This window comes from Acanthopagrus latus, chromosome 7, assembly GCF_904848185.1.
Source record: "Acanthopagrus latus isolate v.2019 chromosome 7, fAcaLat1.1, whole genome shotgun sequence".
Classification (NCBI taxonomy): domain Eukaryota; kingdom Metazoa; phylum Chordata; class Actinopteri; order Spariformes; family Sparidae; genus Acanthopagrus; species Acanthopagrus latus.
The window spans coordinates 9,784,141-9,810,544 of record NC_051045.1 but is presented as its reverse complement, the minus strand read 5'-3'; the positions used below and the strand labels follow the sequence as shown (position 1 = coordinate 9,810,544).

At 38.4% G+C, this 26,404-nt stretch overlaps 3 protein-coding genes across 11 annotated transcripts in view; 1 reads left to right on the top strand and 2 right to left on the bottom strand.

Moving 5' to 3' along the window:
- Positions 1-26,404, top strand: part of zmp:0000000926 (ataxin-1-like) — a 79,818-nt gene that overhangs the window by 3,437 nt on the left and 49,977 nt on the right. The gene's annotated exons all lie outside the window — the stretch shown is intronic.
- Positions 231-11,400, bottom strand: LOC119023541 (cadherin-13). The gene is made up of 17 exons (XM_037105560.1): positions 8,931-11,400; positions 7,822-7,941; positions 7,574-7,720; positions 7,136-7,280; positions 6,809-6,984; positions 6,545-6,676; positions 6,267-6,449; positions 4,893-5,254; positions 4,637-4,779; positions 4,308-4,538; positions 3,981-4,208; positions 3,639-3,754; positions 3,254-3,319; positions 3,061-3,144; positions 1,850-2,137; positions 1,383-1,457; positions 231-1,270 (listed from the first exon to the last, which is right to left on the bottom strand). Exons 1-17 carry the CDS (start codon positions 8,964-8,966, stop codon positions 896-898), a joined length of 2,907 nt encoding a protein of 968 aa, XP_036961455.1. The 5' UTR covers positions 8,967-11,400; the 3' UTR covers positions 231-895.
- Positions 11,805-23,448, bottom strand: cdh26.1 (cadherin 26, tandem duplicate 1). Of its 3 annotated transcripts, XM_037103333.1 has the most exons (19): positions 23,400-23,448; positions 20,809-20,865; positions 20,627-20,719; positions 20,380-20,532; positions 20,134-20,281; positions 19,739-19,911; positions 19,499-19,627; positions 19,224-19,409; positions 18,846-19,099; positions 17,828-17,973; positions 17,491-17,718; positions 17,174-17,395; positions 16,718-16,839; positions 16,510-16,581; positions 15,908-15,964; positions 15,575-15,652; positions 14,900-14,941; positions 14,638-14,709; positions 11,805-14,048 (listed from the first exon to the last, which is right to left on the bottom strand). In XM_037103333.1, the coding sequence occupies exons 1-19, from the start codon at positions 23,424-23,426 to the stop codon at positions 13,830-13,832; spliced, it is 2,478 nt and encodes an 825-aa protein (XP_036959228.1). In that variant the 5' UTR covers positions 23,427-23,448; the 3' UTR covers positions 11,805-13,829. The 3 variants fall into 3 exon arrangements, 2 of the variants coding, with proteins under 2 accessions (XP_036959228.1, XP_036959229.1); XR_005075934.1 differs by lacking the exons at positions 11,805-14,048; positions 14,638-14,709; positions 14,900-14,941 and adding an exon at positions 16,185-16,326; XM_037103334.1 differs by lacking the exons at positions 11,805-14,048; positions 14,638-14,709; positions 14,900-14,941; positions 15,575-15,652; positions 15,908-15,964 and adding an exon at positions 16,178-16,326.

The following is a 26,404-nucleotide window of genomic DNA, read 5'->3' as shown; positions in this document are numbered from 1 at the left end:
TTTAGAAAAGCCTAAAACACATTCTTTTTCAACAATATTAGAAATTCACCACGTTGACCCCTTAAATGCTTCGTATTAAGTTTTGTCTTAACTCACCTGTTCCCACAATACCCTTTCTTCATTATAAGTGCTGTGTTATGAGATTCGAGCTTCTCTTGCCATGACTCTGCCACACCCTTCTGTGTAATCATTGCTCTAACCCTTTCCCTTGATCTTTATCGTGCCAGCGTTTGTGTCTTGTGCTGATGCACAGCCACAAGTCTCGACAGCTATTCGCCACTGTCTGTCATGCCATGGAATACAGTTTCAAGATAGTAACCACATTTATTGTTGATATGGACTTCTGGATGAAATCAGAGGCCAAAGCAAATTTTCCATTGAGGTTGCCTTACTCTCTGTGCTTTTATAACTCTTTGTATCTAAAATTGACATAATAAAGTCAAACACAATAGAGATGCTCGAGATATTCACAGTTTAGTCTAGTTATTACAATTGTTCAAACTATTTTCTTGTCTGTGCATAACTGAAACCATTTTAATGCTGTCTAGTGATGAAAGATCAGTAGCCAGTTCCTTATCAACCATCACCATTATTACTTGTATGAAATAAGAAAGCCTCAACATCCCAAAATAATTTTAGTCAAGAAAGTTAGAGTGTACAATAGAAAATATACTAAATGTAAACGCACCAAAACAAAAACACTTCTCAAACCAGAATTGAATACACATATGTACATACATCACAAAGTCGTCATTTGATGGTTTGTGTAAAACGACTTATGAACAGCTGTACTATGTGTCCGGTGTCAACAAAGTTCTAACTGTCACATTTACTAAGACAAAAATTTCTTGTCATCGTTGACAGACACAGAATCTAGAGAAGAGAAACTAACCCTTCAAGCGTTGCTGAAAGATCGTATCACAAGATGTGAGTCTCCAGAAAGATAACTTGACTCCCTCGTGTGATAGATGTGTGATAGCGTGTTCATGGTAGTTTTTTGACTTTCAGTTTGGAGAAGAGTGGCTGTCTCAAGGTTCTCTGTTGCATAGGAGGTTTTTGTACTGTAGGCGGCACTTTCACGTGGCTTGCAGATTGAGGCCAGAGTACTGAACTTGAAATCCAAGTCCTGCTCCCAGTCTAGGTCAAAGGAGAAGTCAGTCATGGAGATGGCATCAAGCGTAGTTCTGGTCTCTGTGTCTTCCTCGTCAGCATACACATGAGGAGCATAATCACCCAGCTCCTGTTCCAGTGTCTGAAGATTAAGCAGCTTCTGCATTATACAGAGGGAAAAAAAAGAAGATGAGAAGTTTTAGATTTTTCTTTTTAAAGAAAGAAACAGACTTACCCTAGCTCGGTAGGGTTGATTAAATTCTTGTCATTACCATATTTAGTGCTTGAGACAGGAATTCACGGTGAACGTCAATTTCATGTTCTGTAGAATATTTCATGGCTTTCATCTGGGAAATAAGAAGCAGTTAGTTGTATGATTTTAGTTGTTCAGTAAATAACATCAGAAGTCTGCTATACCATTTCACAGTTAAAGCATAATCTTTTTTCAACAAAGCTGTTTGCAGAGGATCCATGGAGATGAGGTACAGTATTTATTTGTGGCTATGTAAGATTAATACATTTAATATTAACTTATCAACCCGAATTAGTTGAAATCCTTCCCAGCAGCATAAGTAATAACTATAATAACTATGCAGAAATTGCTGATGGTCTTTTTGCTTATGAGGGCCATATAGAGGCATCATTGTTAAATTGAGACAGTTTGATAACCAGTTGAAAGTTCCTTGTAGTATGTTTTGACTCAATGGATATAAAAACATTAGATGATGAAAGATTAAACAGGAAAAGGGCTCATAGTAGTGTAGATTGCAGTACCTTGCGCATAAATGAGTTTCTGCTCTGATCTGTGGTTCTCATGGTTGATGAGGTACCTGTTGACTGTAAATTCAAACATTTCAGTGGTTAATGCGGTGCCGAAATGGCAGCTTTTCTCAAACTTCTCAGTAATATTCAGGTCTAAGAGTAATGATGATAATAATATCAGTACCGAACGCCAGAAATTCCCCTGCACAAACTGTTGTCCCCCGACAACAGTCCCCGTCCCCCAGTCTTGTGATGTCTGATTTTGCTGAGGAAAGCAAATATAATTAATGTTATACCATGACAAACATTTTAGTTATAAAATAATTTTCATTAGTTTCCATTTGTTAGAACAATGAGTTTCTGTTTGGATTTGTGGTTCTCATGGTTGATGAGGTACGTGTTGACTATAAATTCAAACATTTCAGTGGTTAATACGGAGCCGCAACGGCAGCTTTCTCTAAAAATTCTCAGTATTACTCAGATTTAATAGTAATAATGACAATAAGTATAGCAACTATGACAACAACAACAGCAATAACAATAGTAATAATATCAGTCTTGTGATGTCTGATTTTGCCGAGGAAAGGAAATATAATTAATGTCATACCATAACAAACATCGTACTAATAATAATAATAATAATAATTTTCATGGGGGTCCATTTGTTAGAATAAGACTGGCAATGTATTCCATATTTTTCTAGTTGTCAAAGGAAAATATCCAAGCCAAGAGTGGGTTAGTCTGTCTTTTAAACTTTCCTAGCCAATCTGTTAATTAGTCACTCATGTGTTCTGAATGAAAATGTAAATAAAAAGTGTTTCAAGTCTTTACAGAATATGTGCTACCATTTTCAAAAATCCAAAGCTTCACTAGAACAGCTGAGTACTGTGGTTTGTAGCAAACATACATGAACACTAGTAAACAGTAAATAATTTATTTTGTACTATTTTCAGTTGGGGTTTGGTGTGCTCCGAGTATTCTCCGGCAAGGTGGTGTGTGTGTATGATCAACTCAATGTGCATCGTAGTGGAAGAGCATGCTTCTCAGTGCAGTGTTGAATATTTGATATTAACAATGGAGGTCTATGGCAAAGGGGGATAAGCTATATCAGGCTTTGGCTACAGTATACAGATAGTACTTGTTAATAGAATCAACAGGGTGCAGATTTTAACAAGATAAAGCCCATACCCATTTCCAATAGTTTCTTCGCCATTGCATTTCGGATATTTTGTTGTCAGAATGGGCGTCTCTCTCCACCGCCATGTTGCCTCTCTGCAAAAAAAAGGATTTTTAAGTCAAGTCATGATCACACGTAATAAACTGGGGAAAAAAAGTATTTTATGATGCAAAACAGGTTAAGAAAAGTTTGCTCAGCACTTACTCCATTTGGAATCAGAACTGGAACTTGAGTCATTGTTTTGTTTGGTTCCGCAGTTTTAATGATCACCTGTTGAAAATATGAATGCAGAATCTGAAGTTTTTACAGCACCAAGTCACAATTATTTTGGTGTGTAGAATACAACAGCTGTAGGATTCAGGAAAGCAAAATGACATTGCTTGTGGCAATTACTTTAAAAAAGATACATATACTAATGTATACATATTCATATTTCACTAAGCACTAGCACATCTAATTTTACAATTTAAATTCAACTTGGAGAAAATTAAAAGTGGAGTCAGTGGAGTGATGGAAATGAAATTGTTTGTCTTTGTATTAGTCTATAGTAATTATCACATACAGGCAATTTAGTAATAGAAGTACTTACGTCAGTTCCTGGTAATTCGGTATTACCATTCATCAGTTGACCTGAAGCATCTATTTCCTCTGGAAATTTTACTATCTTTGGCTTACATGACACCAGAAAAGCCAAAAGCAGCACACCTTAGATAGAAAGACCACAGACAGTGACCAAATCATACATTGTGTTGTTAATGGGGCTATTTATCTTTTAAGGAAAGGCTCATGACGACAATATGAAACCATTGTTATTTTTTCTTTATTTTATATGTTAGCTTAACATAAAAGATGCTGTATACCTCTGAATATTGAAGGGGCAAAAAGGTGATCTTGTGCACAATGCTGGAAGTGTGTAGGGAATATATTTTACCTGCAAGCAGTAGTAAGGCAAAGGAAATGATCCCAAACATGCCTCCTCCCACGGCCGACCCCGTAGGTTTGCGGTTGCGACAGTTTGGCATTGCAGGGTTTAAACACTCACACACAGTAAGTGTTATATTGTGGACCGCGGCAATGTACTGAAGGTCAGATACTTCGAGCATCAACTGATATTCCCCTGAATGAACTGTCTTCTCTTTCACCAGGCCGACTGAGTACACTGTAGATCCAAAAGAAATTGTCATGTCATGAAAAATAATTGTGATGTATAAACCAGAGTAAGTGGTTGATTTCATAGCAGTGACATTCAGAGCCTGACCTTGTCTATCAAGGGGTTCAAGCCTCCACATGCTCTCATCGTTTCCGAGGAGTTTGAACCTGAAAGGTCCACCGTAGGGGTCTTCATCCAAGTCAAAGGCACTGATGTTTGTTCTAAAGGGTCCATCCAATTGGCACATGTCAATGATGCTCACATTCAGGGTTGGAGAATTGTCGTTCTCATCGGTAATGTGGATGTTGAGGGTTGCAGTACCTGTCATTTGAGGGTTGCCTGGGGACCAAGAACACATGTTGGAAGGTATCAGTAACATGATTAATAAAATGTCATTGATAGTATGCACAGAATGTATAAACAGCTCCAGGTCATACCATCATCAATAGCAAGTATCGTGACATTATACATGTTGTTTTTCACATATTTTGACTCTCTGTCCAAGGAGTTTTTTGTGGTTATTTTTCCTGTTGCGGGGTCCAGTTGGACCCAACCCTCTGGATCATATCCTATTTTGTATCTGAAAGAAACACACGTGCTGTGTTAGACATTTTCAAAATAACTATTGACATACTAACTTAAGATGTTGTTGTCCTGTAAGATGGACATCTAACTAGCATCTTCATGACTTACATAAATGTATTTGCACTGGCAACGTCAGGGTCTCTAGCTGTGAATGTCTCCAGATAGTGTCCTGCTGCAACATTCTCTCCCAACGTAACTCCTTTGCGAGATTTGTCGAAGATCGGTGCCTCGTTGACATCGTCCACAGCCACTGTCACCAGTTGGACGGACAAAGCTGTTATCCCTGTCCCAGTCATACCACCGGCAACTCCAGCATTAACAACACCGGCACCAATACCAGCTGCACCGGTAGTGACTACTTTCCACAAACCAGTAGAGCTGCGACTCACCACTTTGCATAAGTGGTAGGGGATCTCGTTCTCTACAATAATAGTCACGTTCTTCAGAGGACCGTCTTCATAGTCCAGAGACTGTCAAAGAAGTAAAGACCAAATGTTGGTTTGAAATCCATGCTTTAATGCAACTTAACATCATAATTCACACAGCTTTTTGTGATCTATTAAGTTTCTCACGCAATGATAGTTTGAGCAAGAGAAAGATAGACTGTATTTCTCGCAGCCATGGGCTTTTCTCTGTTGAAAAACAAACCCAAGATGCTCCAGGGGCTTCTTTTACAAAGCCCTTGCTCCCTGTCACATTTTGATTAAAAAATTGTAATGACTGACAATGTTTTCAACTGTAAAAACTTCAAATTATAGCTGACTAGTTGGCTGTGTATAAAAGTAAAGACACATCGGTAATTTTGCAGAAGTCTAGTGCTAGTGACATTTCATTGAATTTAAGCATCCTCTCTGGATGAAACATGTCATTTTTATATCTTTGAAGATGTGTCGTACCTCCTCAAATTCATGGTGGTCCTTCTGCCTGTAGATGGCTCTATAAAGGTAATTAACCAGAGAAGCCTGTCATACATGCCAAAGGCAGCGAGGATAGATACTGCCACCCCTAAACCCGATCCATGCAAAAATTCAAATATTTCTTTTTTTGGCACAACATTCAAGGTGAGAGTGTGATTGTCAACACTTTTGACACCAGAGTAGTGCGAAATTGCACAAAGCTTTTGAAAAGCATGAAAAGCACTCGCAGCAATATTATCCACCCATGTTTTGCAATTCAAACTGATGGAAACGCGTCAAAACTCTTTAACGACAAATGAAAATTGCAACGAGTACCAGAGGAGTGTAGTTTTGAGAATTTGTCTATTTGTATTGTTGCTGTCAGTTTAGCTTTCCCTCACTATTTTAGGGTTAAGTAGGGAATTAATATCCTTGTAAAAATAAATAGTTTGAGAGCAAAACTTTTTCTGTTTAACTGGGGTATGAAAATAATAACTGCACTGAAGTTCTAAGAACATGTAGGTGTTTTCACAAAATAATTATTGGGCAGTAGCTTAAAGAAATGTATGGTCACATACAAAAATACCTTTTCCACATACAGTAGCCCCTCATTTGTCTCAGCATTAGTTGTGATTCTGAAGTTGTTTCTTGTGTCTCCATCGATTTTAAATTTTGCTCTCCAGGCTGCAGAACCCATGGTGTCCTCATCTGAAACTTGCAGACGTGAAACAAGAACATTTTCCTCTCCTTCTTTCACTCTCCCTGGACCCTGAGATAAAAAAAGGAAAATAAAATAGACTGTTGTATTATAGACAACTACTGCCATTGCCTTCGTCAAGGTAACTGAAAGAAGTCATTGCTCACTGTTTGTCCCTTGATCACAGGGAGGTGGTTATTGCCATCTTCTATGTCTATTATGACGGTGCAGGAGCTGGAGAGCTGTTGCTCTTCTCCTTGGTCTTTGGCCTCCACTATAATCGTGTATTGCGCCGCCCTCTGATTGGTTAAAAGAATAGTTGTTTTGAAACATATTTTGTCATATTATGCTATTTAGTTATAAAGGGATTGCGTTTCCAAGAACAGAATATTATTATTTTTGTTTTATTTCAAATGTATGCTTATTCTCACCTCATGGTCCAGACACCCTTTGAATGAAATGGTTCCAATTTCAGTATCCTTGATTTGTTCTAAGGTGAACTCCAGATCATGAGGTTCAGGGCTGACGGAGATTATTTTTAGGTCAAACTTTCCATCTCTTTTATAGGTGTCAGGATCAGTTGCCCTAACAGTTGTCAGTGTAAAGCCTATTAGTATCAAAAGAAAAGTTTTTGGTTTGCTTTTAGTCAAAGTGAGATCCACAGCAATTTAATTTAATATAAAAGACCATTTGATAACAGAAGGTGGTAAAGATTATATCAGCAAATTGTTAAAAAAATAAAAAAATGAGTGGGTTACCTTGTGTTGCTGACTCTTGTACAGTGACATTGTAGATGTTACGGTCAAACTTGGGAGGGTTGTCATTCACGTCGAGAATCTTAATCTCAATTCCCAGCTGTGTGTCTATCAAATGTTTTTCTTTGTCATAGGCCTTAAATACTACCTGTAGTGGAATGGAAGGAATTGTGGAATATGAAACACAGTATGTCTTTCACCTTGTGCAACCTAGTTGACATAATGCATTCCGCAGCCCCTTACTTTACCATAACCATCATCACACAACACAGCTTAACCCCAACCCTCACCGTAAAAATATGTTGTCGCTACCACAGTCTAAAATTCAGATTGGTTTTCATAATTCTAGCTGTATGCACTCACACACACAAACAAACAAAACACACAAACATTCTTTGAGCTTTTCAGGAGGTCACAGTATTCCAGTAAATTCCTTCTAACCTTCAAAACTTTGAATTGTTCATAGTCCACTGGGCGTTTGACACTTATCTCCCCTGTGTCTTCATTGATAGCTAATACGCCTGTGGGTTCCTTATCAACACCTTGACCTTCGATCTTGAAAACTCTGAGGTCCTTCGCAATGTTAATCTGTAGGGAGTCAGTCCAGAACAGCAGCAAATTTTGTAATGATCTTCCTTTAACTTGTCATATGTGCCATACATGCATCATGACTCTCAGTAAATACTCACTGTGCCAAGGGAGTATGGAAAATTTCCTTTATAACCTTCACTTATAGTAAAGGAATCAATGATCCAGTTCCTTTTCTGTCGCTGTAAAATTTTCGAAGATGATCTGTGAGCCCCCAAGCACTGCAAAAAGAAATGCATTATTTACATTGGATTAAGGCCATTGGATTGTTTTTTTTTTTTTTAAATCCACGTAGTCGGACGTAATCTCCATCTGATGCACTGGTTGTCAATATTACAGATAATTAGAAATTTTTGAAATTGTCTTTGTTTGATAGATGTTAATTTCTTGACCATCAGAACAAAACATCTTATGATATACGTGAACAGTTTTTCTTTTGGGAGACCAGTTTTGTATTTATAACCTACCTTTTCTACACATCAATTTACCTCTGTCGACATATATGAATATCAAGGTACTAATCTAGACATTTACAGACTACTAAATAAACAAAACATAAAATCGTTTCACCCTCTCTAAAAAAATCTGTATAAAATCTCTACATGTTAATCACAATACAGCCTGATACTTTTGACAAGGACATTAACAAAAAATAACATAAAGCACCTACTCCTTTAATCGCCCGTCAACCCTGACCAGCCCCTTCCCCATGGCTCTTTCTCCAAATTCCACTGTATATGCAGAGTGGTGCATTGCAGTGCAAACATGAAATGTCATATCATGTTTCCATCTGATAACCTCTGTCCTAGCCCCTAGCATAACCTGACATGCCCTATTCATCCTAGCAACAGGTATATAAAATCTCTATCACAGAATGATACCGCTGTTGAATAGAAAGAGGATATGGTGGCTGCCAACTAACCAACAACATATTTTTAGCAACAGTGCATGCTGATAGCCAGTGCCGCCTTTGCATATGGTGTTAGTTCTGCCTAGAATCATCCTTCAGCAGTATACAGTATGGAGAGAGCTTGTTTTTATTTCCAGCACCTTTTTCTTCTTTTTTGTATACATGTACGGTTGGATGAAACAGCAGCTCTCCTAAAAGCAATACATCATTTTGGAATCGCAGGCTAAGAAGTAATCATCATGTTAGCATTGTGCAGATATTTTTTTTATCACTTATGTCCAGAAAAGAAAAAAATCTTACCAGGATAACAAAGAGCATTACGGGTATCGCCTCCATTGTGTTTTCAGGTTGTGTGTGTCATTGAAGTTACTCCCTTAGATAAGAGACTCCACCTGGAATGCACCTGAATGAATGATAGCGAATGACAGGTCTTGCATCAGCATACCTGTAAGAGGGAGGACCAGTGTCCAAAAGAATCCTCTTACATTCATTTTTATAGGTTCAGCCTGGCAGTTAGGAGGTCTTCATAACATCTTGGTGTGTACAAAGTATACAAATACATAGTGAGATTGCTCGTTACAGAATTTATCGATGATGATTATCTTTATTTAAATAGATTATTTCCTAACAACATTAAATTGTGCTTTCATAATGGTAAAAAAAAACACATCGAAGCACATTAAAAGTTAATCTTAAATATTTTTTAAAAAGGGAGTGTAAAAGCAGAAACAGAAACTCTTTGATTTGAAATACAAATATCCAAATCAGGGAATTAAGCATTATGATATACTGTAAATATGCATTAAATGCAGACAGCGTGTATTATAAAGTAATGTAATGATGACATTTTTAATATTTGTTATTAAATGAATATCCATGAGTTTCCAGGGAAGATTTACAGGCAAACGATTATGACACACTGGCACTTCCAGGCTATTAACATTACACTGTTTTTCACAGTGACTGTTTTTTGATGATCGATCGCCAGCATTCATCACAGCATCTTTTTTTCAGTCAGGATAAACAGAATAGAAGCATTTAAACCAGACTCTAAATGACTCGCTCTGAACTTTGCAACTTTGAAATAGTGGGATGAAATAAGATTTCATAATGTCTTGAATCTAAAAGATAGATTCAGCAGTTCTACAGTTGCATGAATTAGATAATTTCATAATGTATACATTCATTGAAAACGCAACACTTTTGGACTTTGTATTAATCATAAGAAATTCCAAAGCCTGTAATCAGTCTATGTATATTAAGCGTAAGGTGTGTGTGTGTGTGTGTGTGTGTGTGTGTGTGTGTGTGAGTGAGAGAGAGGGTAAATTATAATCTTTATAGATCATCTTCTGCCCCAGGTTTTGATTGATAAAAAGTGTGGAATCTGATTTCATTTTTCCAAGTTATGTTTTGTGATCATCAGGTTAAAGCTCATGTCTACTGTAAAGAGGCATTAGGAAATGTTTGCCGTTGAGACATGTCCATCAAGCCCTGATGAAACTTGACTCGAGTTGCCTTTTGATAACAGGCAAGTCAACAAAATGTTCTCTGGCAGGTATCCTAACATGACTGCCCATTTTATGATTATAACAATAAAAGAGTATATTTTCCGCAGCACGTCACAAAGTGCTTTACAGCGTATAAAATGCACAGTAATGTATGGATAAAGAGGCCAGCACAAGGAAAAAAAAAGCCGAATAAGACTAAGAACATCAGATAATAAACACCCAAAATAAAAATGTAAAAACAATGGATGAATTAATATAAAGCAGTGCAAGATGCAAAGGCAAAATCAAGTATAAAGTAAAGAATGAAAATTCACAGGTGATTTAGAAGAAGGGACTGATGTAGCCACTTTAGCCCTAATAATCTCCTTTGCTGTAGCGTGCTTGCACATATTTCTCGTTTCCAGTTAATCAACATTATCTAATTGCGTGACTCTCTATTACAGAAGTGTTTTGTCTTTGTTCACTGAGATAAGACTAGAAATAGATAGATTAACTTTACTTTCCTGACCTTTAAGGGGATATTTCACTCTGTTATATTCCAAATTACAAATCACAGCATAGCAGCAGTAACATCGTTTTCTGGTTGGCTCATAAGATACTGTAGACATTTTGGACAACAAGGACAGTGGAATTGGGACAGTACAATGTGTAAAACCTCTTTAACGTGCGCATAAATATAACAACATGAACATGAATGTGGCTTGCATAGGTTAACAAGGCTCTATTGGGAGGATAAGAATGAATCACATTTAATGAGGCGATTCCTTTAACAAAAGATGAAAAACGGCGTTACAGAACAACATTACACATAAATCATCATTCAGCTTTGAGAGGAACTCATAGCTGGGTTTAGGGTTATCATTTGAAAGATCCAGGTGGCATCATACTTAACCTGAACCCTCTTTCTCAGGAATTATGATAAACTGGGTGGGACGCTAAATCTGTCTTGATGATATCTTGGGCGATGTCACAATAGATGATGGCGTCGTTTTTTGTGTCTGGGTGAGAGACTTTACAATGTGTTTCTGTGTTTGAGGAAGTATGTCCCCACAGAGTTGCAGGAGTTGCTCACCGAGCCATGCATACTTTTGCACAAGGCGAAAGTATGCACAGCTCTTCAACCCCTCGTAAATCATGGTGTGAGGACGTTAGGGGGCTAAGTTGTCGATGACATTGGCGATGGTGGATGCCACTGTCCATTCTGTCTTTTTAATTTATACATATTTATATGTATTTTGGGTCGTTTCATGGCTTTATTTAAACCACAGATGAAGAGTGACAGGAAGCTGGGTGAAAGGGATGGAGAGGTGACATACAGCAAAGAGCCACAGGTCATACTTGAACCCCGAGCCACTGCTGGGAAGACATGGCCTCCATACATGGGGCACACGCTCTACCAACCAAGCCACTGTGGCTCCCCATCCCAAGCTTCATCAAGGAAATAAAAGTCTGGCTGCTAAGTCTGTAGGCGATAAAGATCAGTGCATGCCTCTACGGGACAAAGAGAGAGGTCTTACTCTGTTTTTTGGTGTGTGGATTAATCAACTTTGGAATTTAACTTACTGTCATGCTGTCTTATGTGTTTTGGTGTGTTTAATTGTGCTGTGCTCATATACATTACTTATTTTCTGCTGTGGCCTGCCCTTTAATTGTCCTCTGTTGTCTAGGTGTGCTGAAGCTGAACTGAGCTGATGGTGAAAAAAACAGCATATTTGGTGGCAATCAGTCTGTCATGAGTGTTACGTGTGGGTCTAACAAGTTAAGACAGCTTCAAGATTTGCATATTACTCTCTTTGCCAGTAATCAAAAACCTGTTCTGTCACTCCTGTTAGTCTGAAGGATGTCCATTGTGATTTTCAGCAATGGCTTATAGACAGAACATAAAGCCAAGTATTGAAAAATGTGATGATTGTCTTGGCAGCGACACAGGGAGCTTATGATGCAAACTGGTAATGACACAGCCAACATATAGACGTGTTGTCTTTATATCGTACAGTACCAACACTGAAGACAGCAGCTGTCATTTGTTTTTCAAAACAGTGTTCAGAAATGCATTCAAGCATGTTACACATTACAGGCAGAAGACTTGGTCATTTGTGCTGTGAGCCTGTTGAAATCTTCATGGGAAAAACACAGTAATCTTTTCTCGATCAAAAGACGGACGCAGTCTCCTTGACTCAAATTATAAACTGCCAGAAATGAGATGCAGCAGCAAAACGCTGTGTTCCTGAGGTTACCTTGTATAGTCTTTCTCAAACAGGCAGAAACAGGCATGACTGTGAGCGATGGAGGCAGAAAATAAATCTGCACGAGGAACGAACAGTTTGACATATGTTGTATATGATCCGTACGAAATTGTAGTTTAGTTAAATTAGAAACAGTGTCGTCATGTGTTTGAAAAAGCTCTACTGCATTTTGAACCAGTCAGTAGAATTCAATAAAAGGCAAAGCTGTTCATTTAATCACTTTTTGTATTTGTGAAGTTATTATAGAAATGACATTTGGATGGTAATCTGCATGAGAAATCCAGGGAAAAAAAAGATAATCATCCGATTTCAGTGATCAGCAGTGTTGGGAGTACTGTGTTTCCTTTTTCCTTATGTTGCCACTGAAAAAATAAATGAATATGAAAATCCGCTGTTTGTCTCGTATTTCTTGGCAGGTGGTACGCAGCAGCCTGAGAATGTCTAAGTGCATTATTTTGAATTTTCAGGTGAAAAGGACAAGAACATCATAGTATGCAAATTGTGCCTGGGTGGTAAGCCAGAAGGCTGCGCAGCTACTTCCTGTTAGATATTCTCAGTTTCTATCTGCTTTCATGTACTCTGCTTCAAACAGTGAACTAGTTTATATTATATAAGCAACCCTGTACTGATTGTTTTTTGTTTTCTATTCAAACATGACAAATTGATAGTAATAATAAGAGTATGCTGAGAATATAAGCAGTGCAGTGCGCGAGGAATCCCTAAGAGGACTTTTTTTTGTTAACGCAAAAAAAACTTTAACACAAATTCTATAAAGTAATAGGTTACTTTTTAATGGCAGTAGTCATGAAATGTAACAAGTTACTTTCGACACTAATGTTACCCAACACTGTTGATCAATATGACCTGGACACACGTGATCACTATAAGCAGTTCCCACTCTACAACATTTGAGTTTGTTCTCTAAAATAGTGTATGTTCAAGAAAAGTCGATTGCAAAAATGGATTAAAGAAATCAAAGCAGTCACATAGTCCCCGCCACTGTATCACCACATTTTTCAACCACATGATTGGTACTGTTAAACAGTCATCATTTCAACCAGTCAGATTTTTAAACACCAAAACATCATATTAACATTATTGTGGCAAAATCATCCTGAACCCCTCAAAGCGCTGAGACTAGCAGCATCACTCCCATGTATAAAATTAAGAAAACAAGCAAACACACCTGACTGATGTTGAAACATCACATTTCAATGTCACCAGAGCATGAAAGTTTGGGCAGTGCATTCATTTCATGTTCAAGCAAGCAAAATACAGCCTGATTGGGTTATGTCGTTCGGCAACACAACCCAATGAGTGAAGGCCAGAGCTAAATGATACATTTACATTTACACAAAATCCAAAAATTGTGGTAAAATCCAGTTGGATAAATCCATAATCACGATTTGAGACTTGGTGCTTTTATCCCAGTCCAGCGGTTCCAGTTAAATTTGAATGTTTTTCTCTTTAATTGTCTGGTGACAGATGCCTCCCAAGGTCTTGAACTTTGGCCCCAGATCATTCAGAAACTTTAATTCATCCGCCGGGTCGCCAAACGATAGCTGATCCAGTGACTGGCATTTGCTCCCCTGTCCCTCGTAGCCATACTGGTGGGGTTGGTACTCTGGGTAGGCTACGTTGTTCCTATTGATAATGTACAGTCTCTGTGGGATTGAGGAGTCAACAAGAGATGTTTTAGTTATTATGTCAGAATCACACAAAAACACATATAATAAGACATTTAGCCTGGATGTATGACGTTTATTCATGGCAATTTAACTACTTCTCTCATTACTCAAAGCAGAGGCTGAATTTTCCAGGGATTTTGTTTTCATCCCTATTATGTATATAAGGCTTACTGAAGTTCAATTAATTCCCTCTCACTACAGGATTGTATTATCAAAAGAAAAAAATAGCAAAAAACAATGACAGATTCCTTTTAGTGTATATTGGAAGATGATTTTAATGCAATTAAAAAGCAATACCTAGTTAAATATTTGAAAGAAAATTACATAGTGAATACAAATAAATGGTAAAATAACTCATGGGGGCCCCCTGGTGGTTCAGGGGCCCATTGCAGTCATTATGATGCCCACAGAGACAGACAGCCTTGGTAAAAACAAAAAAAAAGGCTGGATTTGTTGAGTACTGGCATTTATGTAGAGCATTTATTCAAAGTGCTTTACAATTTCTCTTGCATTAAACCCCTTCAAATGCACCCCGATGGCAGTCGGCCACCATAAACTCTCTTACCCTGTCAATGTGATCCGCGACATGTTGATGTGACAACATGCTGACAGAGCGCTTGAACCTTGATGAGTTTCCCTGTTCACAGAGGGAAAGAAGAGTAAGCACTAATGCTGTAGCCAAAACATTAGGTGAATGTTAGGGTTATGGCTTTCAGCTACTTAGTTAATAGTATATATACATTACAATGTGTATACAGTACAGTCAAAGAGGTTTATATTTGATCTGATTATTAAAACATATTAATTCAAAGGAGAGCGCCACTTACCTGGTAGGCGTTAGTTTGGTTATTTGTATTCCAGGTAGAGTACTGAAATGAAGGGGATACACAGATTCAGTCCATGTAACTTGACACTGACTGTATATGCATTGTAAACTGGAAGGACTCGGAGACGACATGCTAGAAAGTTTCTTTAATCAAAGAAAAATGTTTCAGTCTGAATCAGGACATACCCAGTTATATCAGTGAGGGAAGACTTAAGATTAGAAATGTCTTTCAGTATAACATGATAAAACTGAACAGAACCATAAATTACACAAGTGTGGATATGTGAATCAATTCATGTCTCTTTTGTTGTTTAAAATACGTATGACAATAGTCAATTTTAGACAGTTTAGACAGTTTTATTTAATTTTATTTGTTTTACTTTTATATAACTTTATTTGTATCTGTCTCTCTGTGTCCTCATCTGAGTCCAAAACAGTACTAAAAACTATTTAAGTTTTTGGGTTACTATGTGAACCATTAGACAAATATAGACAAAAAGATTAACACAAACAAATGAGAGTTGTGCCCACCCCCCATCCCCTTGTGGATTAAACCAGGCAGTGTGCAGACTCTACAAAACACACCTACAGACAACATGGATCTGCCAGAAGCCAAGGACATGCATATTAAAAGACAAGTACGGCCACTATTATAATCACAGCTGTAATCACTAACCATGCTCTGTCCTCTTTGGCTTCTGAAAGTGTCTCTTGCCTGCTGTCGCATGCCCAGTGAGGTCATGTTGGTGTTAATCTGCACAGGATATACAGCAAGGTTACAAGGTTAAATCAGGGTGGACAAACATAGTAGTTGCAACAGGCTCTGCCTCCTGCCACCTACAGATTTCAAGGTAAGATGTGGACACACCACTAGGCGCTGTGAGTAAATGAACTTTATGAAAATGACCATTAAAACAAGTCCTGCTGCTGTACATAGTCCTCAAAATCCTGTTGTCTTTTATCTAGTAGAGTTACAAATGCACAGACTATTTAAGGACCTGTGACTCACCGTGGTAAACATTGAGCTGTTGTACGTATCCATGTCCTGTGTCATGACTGGAGCCATCTGAGAAGTCAAAGCATTTTATCATAAGTTTGAAAAGGAGAATTGTGGCCATAAGAACAACATCTGGAAAATAAAACTTGTTATATGTCTATGTGCTGGTGCAGCACAAACATTTATCTCACATTCAAAGGCTAATGATGCTTTCAGTTAACTCAGTATCTGATCAGTACATCTAAAATAGATGTAGTCCCTCCTCACATGTGGCAATTCATGATGTCACCTTTGAGTTCTGTCATGCTGGTCTTAAAGTTTACCCTGTGGGCTTCTTGTCACTCCGCCGCTGTACAAAAGCCATGATATGTCTACAGCATTCAGTAAAGCTTTACCACAGTATTACGTCACATCTGTCTTCATCAAGAATGCTGATAGACAAAAGAAGGATTGTATTAAAGCTTGTCAGTCAATGTCAGCGCGATTAGTAGCCACATTTTCTAAAACACTGACACTTTTCGTTGTGTAACTCATTTTACTGAGTTGACACACCTGAGAAAAAATCACCCACATACAAGTGGAAGGTGAGGCTGGAAGTGGGAGAGGAGGAGTACCTGCAGGGGGTGCTGTTTGATGCCATCTGTCACAGTCGGGCTTGTAGGTGTCAGGAGCCGAGTGGGCTCAGCCTGGCAGAGAGGAGAAAAAAAAGGAATAGATAGGCTTGAGTCCCCAAAATGTGTAACACAGTGGAGTTGGTGGAATACTATAGTCGACTCACTGTCTTACTTCCTGTAAATTTCACAAACAGCACAGCCAACACACCTTGCATTCGGAGCCGCCTCCTTCTTGGTTGTACTTGATGAGGGTCTGACTGCCCTCTTCCTGTATTATGGGCATGTGCGTGAACTTCTTTCCACACTGACACATAAAGATGAGTAGCAGCACTGCAGACACACATTGAAATAGCGGTGAGAACAGAATTTCCATACATTTTCAAATAAGCTCACAAGTGTGTTATGGCTTTGATAATTGTTTAGGCATTCATATTTAATAATGAATCCTCATGTTTCTCACCACTCTATTAATTAAATGACTGACTGATTAAGTGTGCTCCAATCAGGATTTTTGGGGCCGATCACCGATTGTGATTGCCGATCAGCAGTCAAAAGGACGTTTCTTTACTTTTTGTCATCTAAAGTTGCTAGTCTATAGTGGCATAGTTTAGCATGAACATCATGGTTTTGTTATCATTGCCAGTGATTGGCACACAGTACTCACACAAAAACAAGAGGAGTCCTGCAAAGAGCAGTCCAATTCCAGGTCCCCCAAAGTTGACTGAAATTGGTTCTTTGCCACGACAAACTGCTTTATCTCCACAGTCACACACCATCACTTGCAAAGAATCTTTTCCAATCACATTCTGTTGGTCTCGAATCACCAGGGGCACTGTGTAGTTACCATAAGGGAGTGTCTTCCGGCTAACAAGCCCACCTTCCTTACCTGACAAAGGAAGAGAAGAGCTATGTTAGTGGCTCTTCAGTTGGAATGATTTTAGTGGGGTGTTTTTGTACAGAGGTTTGCCAATTTGAACTAACCAGAGGCTGGGTCTAGTTTCCATAGTTGCGCCACAGTTTTATCATCGCCCAGGGAGAAGGAAAAGGGCCCACTGAAAGGAGGGATGTCCGCATCATGGGCAGCCACCATGACCTTGTTAACCTTGTTTCCACACATAATGACACCTTTGTTGACCAGGTGAGGCAGATTGTCATTGATATCCCCCAAGTGGATGAGGACAGTGCCTGTACCTGTGGCTGGAGGTTCACCTTGGTAACCACATCAAGGAAAGCAAACATTAAATGAATCTTGGCATTTAGTTTGACCACATAATCCAGCTTGTGTTCAGTTGAAATATGCAGTAAAGCTCCTCCATACCATTATCTATGGCACCGATGAGGACTGTGTACACGCTTGAGCCATTAAGAATGGGTGCCTCTCTGTCCATCGCCTTCTTTGATGTGATCTTTCCTGTTTTTTCATCAATGGTCACCCAGTCAGCTGGATCTTTTAACAGCTTAAACCTTATAACACATATATGGAAGTGTAGCAGAACATATTGAGTGAAAACACAGAATTACCTCAAACCAAGTGTACAGCTTCATTGTGTGCAGCAATCGAAATGGACCTTCATGACAGTTTTTAACTTAAGATCTCATGGGTGGCAAGATTATAACCGAGCAAGGGCACACACTTAAATGTTCGTGTGCAGGCTCTGTCTGAGGTACTACACAAATAGTGTACTACCACTACAATTACTAGAAGTCAGTAGTGGAATGTGATTAAAATAGATATACTTAAATACAGTACTAACTGTAAGTTTAAATTTAGATACTTGTACTTGAGTATTTCTGTTTGTATTCTTATTTCCATTTTATACTTCTATTCCAATACATCTCTTATGTAAATATTGTACTTTTCATTCTACTTTACACTACGTTTGGGTGACAGTTTAAGTTACTGTACCACTCCAGTCCACCAGATTCGATTTTGGTGGTCAAAGGTTAAGGTCGCTTTGACCTCATGACATCACATTGTTGTGAACATGATCAAGAATGAGGACATTTCTTCAAATTTGGGACAAATGTCCAGTTAGACTCAAGGATGAACTGATCAGAATTTTCTGGTCAAAGGTCAAGGTCAACATTTTTGGTAAATTCACTCAACAACTAATGTGAGGATTTTGACACAATTTCACACAAAATTATTCGAAGCCAAAGCTCGTTAACAGTGACGTGGCTGGTGCTTGGAGGCATATAAGTCTAATTCAGTTATGGTATCCCTTCAATTTTAAAAATTAATATCAAGCGATATATTGCTATATAAACTCTTAATGTAAAAAAAAAGTCCAGCACTGAGCTTAAGCTCAGCATGGATACAGTATGTGGACACCAACCTGATGTGTTTTACTTCAGAGTCTTCATCTTTGACTGCTGGTGTGTATAGCACCTTTCCTGGTGGCTCCTCTTCCCTCAGGTACACATCAGCTGGATTTTTTAGAAACTTAGGCGGGTCATTGACATCAATCACTTTTACTGTGACATTGATGGAATCTGCTGTTGGAAGCGTACTTTTGCATAACCATAAGGTTTCCTCATTTTGTACTCCGATCACCAGGGTCGTATTCATTGTCTTCTCAAAATCCTTTCCCTGGAAGAAACAAACGAGTTTAGCTCAGCACTTGTGCAGCTGTTGTTTATGATGAATGATAAAACTTTGATCGGCTCATTGAAAATGCATGAAAATTCTCTTTGCATTAGAAAAGCAGAATTACCTTGATGACACTCAGAATACCCTCATTAGTGATGGGGTCAGTCTCAATCTTGTAGTTTTCATCATCATTTCCTTTGATGAAAAAGTATTTGGCACGCCAACCAGGTGTTCCAGGTGTGTCTTTGTCCTCTACAGCAACTCTCAAAAAATCATGTATGACTTCTGATTCATTCACCTGACCGTGGTACTAAACAAACAAGAGTTTTCAACTTTAGCATCACGCATCACTATAAAAAGCAACTTCAGTAAAAGTAATATAACAAAACAAATCTGTACCTCTCTTGCCTTGAACTTCGGTGGATGAGTATTTGTGTCAACAATATTGATAATTCTAACAGCAGTGGAGCTAAGGGGCGGAACTCCACGATCTACTGCTTGAACAATAACTTCATACCTCTTTACTTTCTGCAACATACAGAAAAAAATATATTTCAGGCATCATGTTGACAAATCAATATGTGTGTATGTGTCTTTGTACATTCAGCTGCCCACTGAACCAGGTACAACAAGTCTTACATCATAGTCAAAACATCCATGTAAGGTGAGCTGGTGGTGATTAGTGCCTCCTAGATGCTTCACACTGAGCTTGGGCTCTTCTGGTGTCTGTTTAATTAAACTGACGGTGAAATTAGAGTTGGGTGTGTTTTCCAGATCTTTATCCTCAACCATAAGCGGGATTTGCAAGACATCTACAAAGTCAAGACAGGATAAAAAGGAGAGTGATTATGTCATACAAAATTAGGGAGTGGGAGAAATATTGCACAGTATGACAATAAGATGTAAGATGAAATATATGTTCACTTCTCTGTACTTGAGGATAATTAATCTATAGCCTTATCACTCCCGCATTGTTATTTACTCAGTGACTGCAGGCACATACTATAGGAGTTATTATGCAATATGGTACTCACCCTCGGGCGCATTTTCCTTCACATCGATTTCCTTCATAGGTTCTACAAACAGAGGTTTGTTGTCGTTGATGTCCTTTATTTCTACATCAAAAGATAGTTCCTTGTCCAATTTTTTTTTGGTCTGTTTATCATAGATATCAAATTTGATCTGTGGGTAAAAGTATTTATATGTTTTTAAATCCATCTTTGCAATTTGTCGTCATTGTATTTATCATTGGAGAGATTGGTAATGTGGTACTAGCTCACATGGAAGGGTCCATTGTGTGTCTCTCTGTCAATTCTTTTTTTCAAAAAAACTACTCCAGATATTTTATTAATTTCGATGTAGCCCTTCGGGTGAAGATCCACACCGTTTCCACTGATGTGGAACTCATGGTTCCCCGACATGGTATTGAACATCTGTTGTCAAGACACAAACCATTCACCTGTTACTACTTGCCTGTTCGGCCCAATCAGGATGTTCAGTTGCCACACTGATTTGAAATTTAATTACCTGTGAAATGTTCAGTGGGTATGGTCCCTCATCTTCCTCGACCACTTCAATCGTAGACAAAACCCACCTTCTTTTGGAACGCGCCAAAACCTCCTTTTAAACCCAGAATTTAGATCAAACATGCAGTTGTTATCAAGACCAAAACATTTTGTCAGGTGCGATTAAAAGCATGAAACAGTTACCGGTTTTAATCCCCCTTTGGGGCCACTCCAAGACTCTGCCAAGGCTATTGATGCAACCTACAACAGAAAAAAAACATTATTTCTTATTGGTAGTTGATACTAGAAGCGTTTCAATACAGGAGGTACTGGACGGTACGCAGTACCAGGATTTCTTCATTGTACTCTTGGTTAATTTGACTTTCTCTTGCCTACCAGCTGTTCTCACAAACTGATGGAAATCGTTTCTGCCCTCTCCATGTTACACCAGTGTGGCAGGAGTGCCTCACAACTCACCAAAGTACACCGAGGCATTGCCCATTTTCTTTCTCTGCCCATGTTAACCAATTAGGCTGTTCAAACAGAGCACCCTGGAGTCACAGTCTGCAGTAATCATTTTGGCATCTGTTATGCCAGAGTCTCTATGCCAGTAGTGAATTTGGCAAGAAAACACTCTGATAATCTATTAGAAATTGTGTCACTGTTGGGGTGCCCATTAGCTCAGTTGGTCGAGAGGGCATCCCATGTACAGAGGCTTTGTCCTCGCTACAGCAGCCCCAGGTTCAGTCCCAGCCTGGGGCACTTTGCTGCGTGTCACCCACATACTGTCTCCTGTTATCTCTGAAGCTGTCCTATCAATAAACCCATACAAAAGTTTTTTTAAAAAAAGGAAATCACTGCTGTTTGTAAAAATTTTTAAAAATGACCCTTTAAATGGTGACTACTGGTGAGATAAAAAAAAAAAAAAAAAAGTCAGATTGAGACTTACAAAATGAGTCTCATTGTTACAAATGACATAATCAACAGATTCAAGGCATCTGCTGAGACAAGATCATTGTACAAATGTGCCTTTAACTGGGCAGAAACAAAGTGATAATTTGTTATTTATCATAAACCTCAAAAGAAAAAAAAATGAAGTGGCACAATGCGGAAACATATTTTTAAAATCTAATTTATTTTAAATACTGCTGCTTCCATGACATGGAAGCTATTGACAACAAATCGTAATTTCTGCATAGTAATATTCATATAAAATAGAGGAAGCACTAAAACACAATACAAATATGTGTGTCTCAATTGTCCAGTGTATTAATACAATCTGCTGCTGGTTTTGATTCATTGGGTCGCATGACATGGAAGATATTAAAAAACTGCAATTATTTTGTATTAATATATTTATGCTAAGTAAATTAATAGCTAACCGTCCTCCTGCTGCTGAGACTGGGTAAACTTCAGTAAAGTCGCAGCAGGGACCCGAGTGAATATCCGTCAAATATCCAACTTAAAACTAACTTCACCCTGGTGGTGTATGTAGAGTATCATTTTTTGCTTAGGAGTGTGGACAGCAGGTCTGAGGGGGTTCATACGGCTCTGTCAAGTTTACCAAGCAAGGTGCTAGCAACTTTTAATGCAAGTTAGCAACTGGGGTCTAGTGAATTTAACATTCATCCAACAAGCGCAGTAATTTGCTCACGACATGGGGTAAACAGTAAAATCAGAGATGGTTAATAGAGGATCTAAAGGATATTTATTTTGTACTTGTTTTTATTATAGCCTAATTAGGCTGCCTAACCATACAAATGTTGTTGTCTACATCAAGTCTGGCTTCAATGAGTCGCCTGTTGCAGCCTTTGAATAGGATGACGAGGATTTCAGTCACTCAACTTAAACGGTGACTTGTACAATTTATACAGATAGCAGTAATAACAATAATAATCAATTTAAAGATAACTTAGGGTGTAGTGCTTTATCTGGGATTTTTTGTTTTTATCTTTCTATCGTAAACTATGCGTGCATTATATCAATGTCTCGGCAGGTTTTCCTTGTTTTGGATTAAAACAACCAATCATCCGACTGACATAAAGCATAGTGTACACAGTGGAATTTATCAGGCAACATGATTATCATATTACCTGATAATCAGGTTTGATTTTCATTTCCTTTAATGCCTTTAAAAAATTGGAGATGGGAGATCTGCAAAGAGAATAATAATCAAGAACACTGAGATCCCATCCTTTTCTTGATATTTATCTGCAAGCCACCACTTCACTTGAATGGGTTTGTATTGAGAACTACCCTTGTAATTGATATGAATTGAAAACAATCGAAACCGAATTTACTGGAAAGTTTGCACACCTGCACACCGCAACGTCCAGGTCAATTCAATCACACAAATGGGAAAAGGTTGGGAAAATGAAAAGTAGGTGATTCAAAACATTAGAGGGTTAAGGTTAAGTTGATAACAGGAAGATGTACATTAAAACCCTAATCGAATACAACAATTCTGGGTTGGGTCTTGTACCTGACTCTATTGTATGCAGCTCATGTTACCATACCCATATTTCCATGATATAATTCATGTAACTGGTTTAGCCTGACTTCACACTTGCCTGCAGGAGTTTAACTGACTGAATAGCAGCAACTAGACTTTTCTATATGTTCAACAGCCAACATTCCGAGCTGTGAGAACGTATTTTGTGAAAAAAAATACCAAAACATTTACTCTCCATTTCAAGTTCAGTGTTGACCAAACTTTTGCTTGTTTAAAAAGTGTGACAGTCCGTATAAAAATTCATATATACATAACCGTAGATAATTCAGAATTTCATGCTTACCAACAGAAGCAGGTTAATGGTCCTCATCTTGATCCACTCTGCTTCAAATCCTCTGTGGGAGTACTTCCACAGAACCGGAGACAGTGTGAATACGAGTGTGGAGAAGACAGCCCACAATGCCTGCAGGCATCCAGTCGGCTCAATTTGCAGTTAACAATAGGTTGGTTGTTTATGCACGCAATGTGCAATTTTAACTGTGTTTTTTCGTGTGTAGAACAGGACCAGTTGGAGCTCATGTCATTTTCCTGTATATTTGCGTCTGTACCCTGACATATTTTATGAGAGAGTACACGGTAATGTGGACTTTCAATGTTGTGCTGAGAAACAGGGCTCGGCTCAGGTGTACACCCCTCCCACATATAGCTCAGGTTACCTTGTCTTATTCATGTCTGGCTTACATCACATGCAAACATAGCTCAATTTCTCTAGGTGCTAGATAAGTGACCAAAGAGGCATTTTATTCCAACTCTATGGTATTCTCCTGCCAACTAAACCACCTGTCAGTCAAGAATTCTTGGTAGACTTTGTCCTGTTGACGAGGGTTCTTTTCTGGGGAGTTTTTCCTTGCTCGCCTCGAGGGGTCTAGAGGATGACGTTCAGCATAGAGATTGTAACGGCCACTGAGGCGATGTCATTATAATTTTTGGCTATATAAATAAGATTGATTTGACTTTTCCACATACATATTCCCATACAGATGCATAATATGGGCACCATTTGGGTCTAGTTTTGTTTCTTTTCTTTTTTTTCATTAAAAAAAAAAAAAAAAAAGTGTTGCAAATCAAGCTCAGGTTTGGAGTGCAACACACGAGTAATGGTGTCCCACAGCCTGAAGAAGGAAAACTGATCTGCAATCCAGTGGTGACACATTTCTTGAAATTGAGTCAAAGGATTAAGTTACAAATGATAATAATCCTTTAAGTAGTGAGCATGTCCAGCTTGCCAAAGGCAACTTTAATTGGAGCCCTAACCTTAAAGTAGAGCTGGTTAGCAGAGTGCAATAACAGAGTACTTGAGTATTCTGTCATTACACTTGTACATTTGGGATGCCTCCAGAGACAACTATTAATCCATTAAAGTTCCTTAGATTTAGTAGTTTTAAGCCACATTATGGTCCAACATAAGAACATGTGCTTCCCTATTTTTGTCATTCTGATTAATACCACAAATTATCAAAATGGGCAGATGCATTTGTGCCCTAGGAAAAATAACTTCTTGGCTCACACTTACCCACATCATTAAAAATGATTTGTTAATGGGAATGCAATTTTGTCTTCTTTCATTGTGAGTGTTCCATGGAAGCTTAGTGGGTGCTTTTCATAACTGCCTGTCTGTCTGCATTCTCATCTTTTGCTAAGTCAAAGTAGCAATATTTGAATGTAAAAATACTCAGTTTTGAGTTAAAGCCCTGCATTCAAAAGTTTACTCAAATAGAAGTACAGAGGTATTGATTTGCAGAATAGCCCGTGTCACTGTAATGCTACGGCATTGTATACTATATAATCAGAGTTTTATTTGGCCCCCTTGTATTCACCCTGTAGCTTATCGTGGTTGAGCTGCTTTTAACCACAATACTTTTTAAAGGTAGTTGGTGTTTGGTTGAAGCCTCTTAATATATCATTTTAGAAATTCTTTACACACTGGTTGTTGTAAACTTTTAATCTTAGAAGTAACTAGTAACTAAAGCTGTCAGATAGTTGTAATAGATGAAAAGGTACTACATTTTTGTATGAAATTTTGAGAAATAGAAGTATAAAGCAGCCTAAAATAAATAAAAGCACATCTTAATTGTAAGCGTAGTACTGAGTAAACAAACTTTGCTTTCCGACACTTCTTGCATTCCATTTATCATCGTGATCTGCCCTATGGCATGTTTAATAGTTTTATAGGTGGGGTTTCAGAATGTAGTCTCCAGTGAGAATTAGTGGTGTTCTCATTCCAGTCCACCCAACACTTATCACACGGATATACAGCAAGTCATGAGTGACGCATAAAAAGGAAATATTCTGTCATGGGCGTGAAAACGAAGAACCCCTGTGTGATTTTCCAATCTGATTTCAGTGAAAAGGCGTTCTGGTCGTCTCAGTCAAAATTCAAACTTGTTCTGCATGTCAGTGTCCTGACAGTGTGGGAATGTAATTCAGTTTTAATGAGCGTCGCTCTAACTGAAACATGTGGTGGAGAGATGAAGAAGAGAGCTCCTCCCTGGTAATTTATCCTCATGTCACCTTCAGATTCTTTCGTGTTGTCACAAGACGAGATGGCATGTTGGAACTGCAGTGAATCACACCGTGATGGGTGTTTATGTTCCATTTGTTCTGGTGTGTGATTTTTGTGATCATTGAAAGGAAGCACCAACAAAACTCCTGTTTCAGCCTTAATCTGGCGTCTCACTCTGTGTTTTGAGGCTCAAATGCTGATTCTGCTACACAAGTTTGTCCGTGATTCTGATGATGATTGCGGAAAAGTGGAAAAACAGATGAGTTTGGACTTCTCACCACACTGTATTTGGCAGCAAATAACTCACAGTCTTCAGAGTTGAATGTTGATTAGGTTTTATTGCAAAAAAAGCAGGTACCTCACTCCAAGGTGGTCCACGGAGATAATCTGAGAGCAAAAGTGGAAACCTTTATACACTTAGTGTAACCCCTCCTGTTGGGGGACTAGACTAGACTTTGGTACATCCCTACTTGAATACGTTTAGCTTGTTCAGTCTCTTCTCGGTGCTGTGGTTTTCTGTTTCTCATCTGAGTGCTTTTAGATGCAGTTAATCTGTCACTAAAACTTAATTGCCTCTGCATTTTACATTTATTGCTGTTACTCACTAAACACAATGGGGGTTGACAGAATTTGATCAGACTCAGAGGTCAATTATCTTTCTCTAGGAGTTTCACATGCAATTATGATTGTCTGACTTAACAGGATTGAGGAATAAGTTGGTGGAGTTTGAGGTTTGAAAGTGCTACGGCGTCAATAGAGATAGAGTTGGGGTTTTTTTTTAAGAT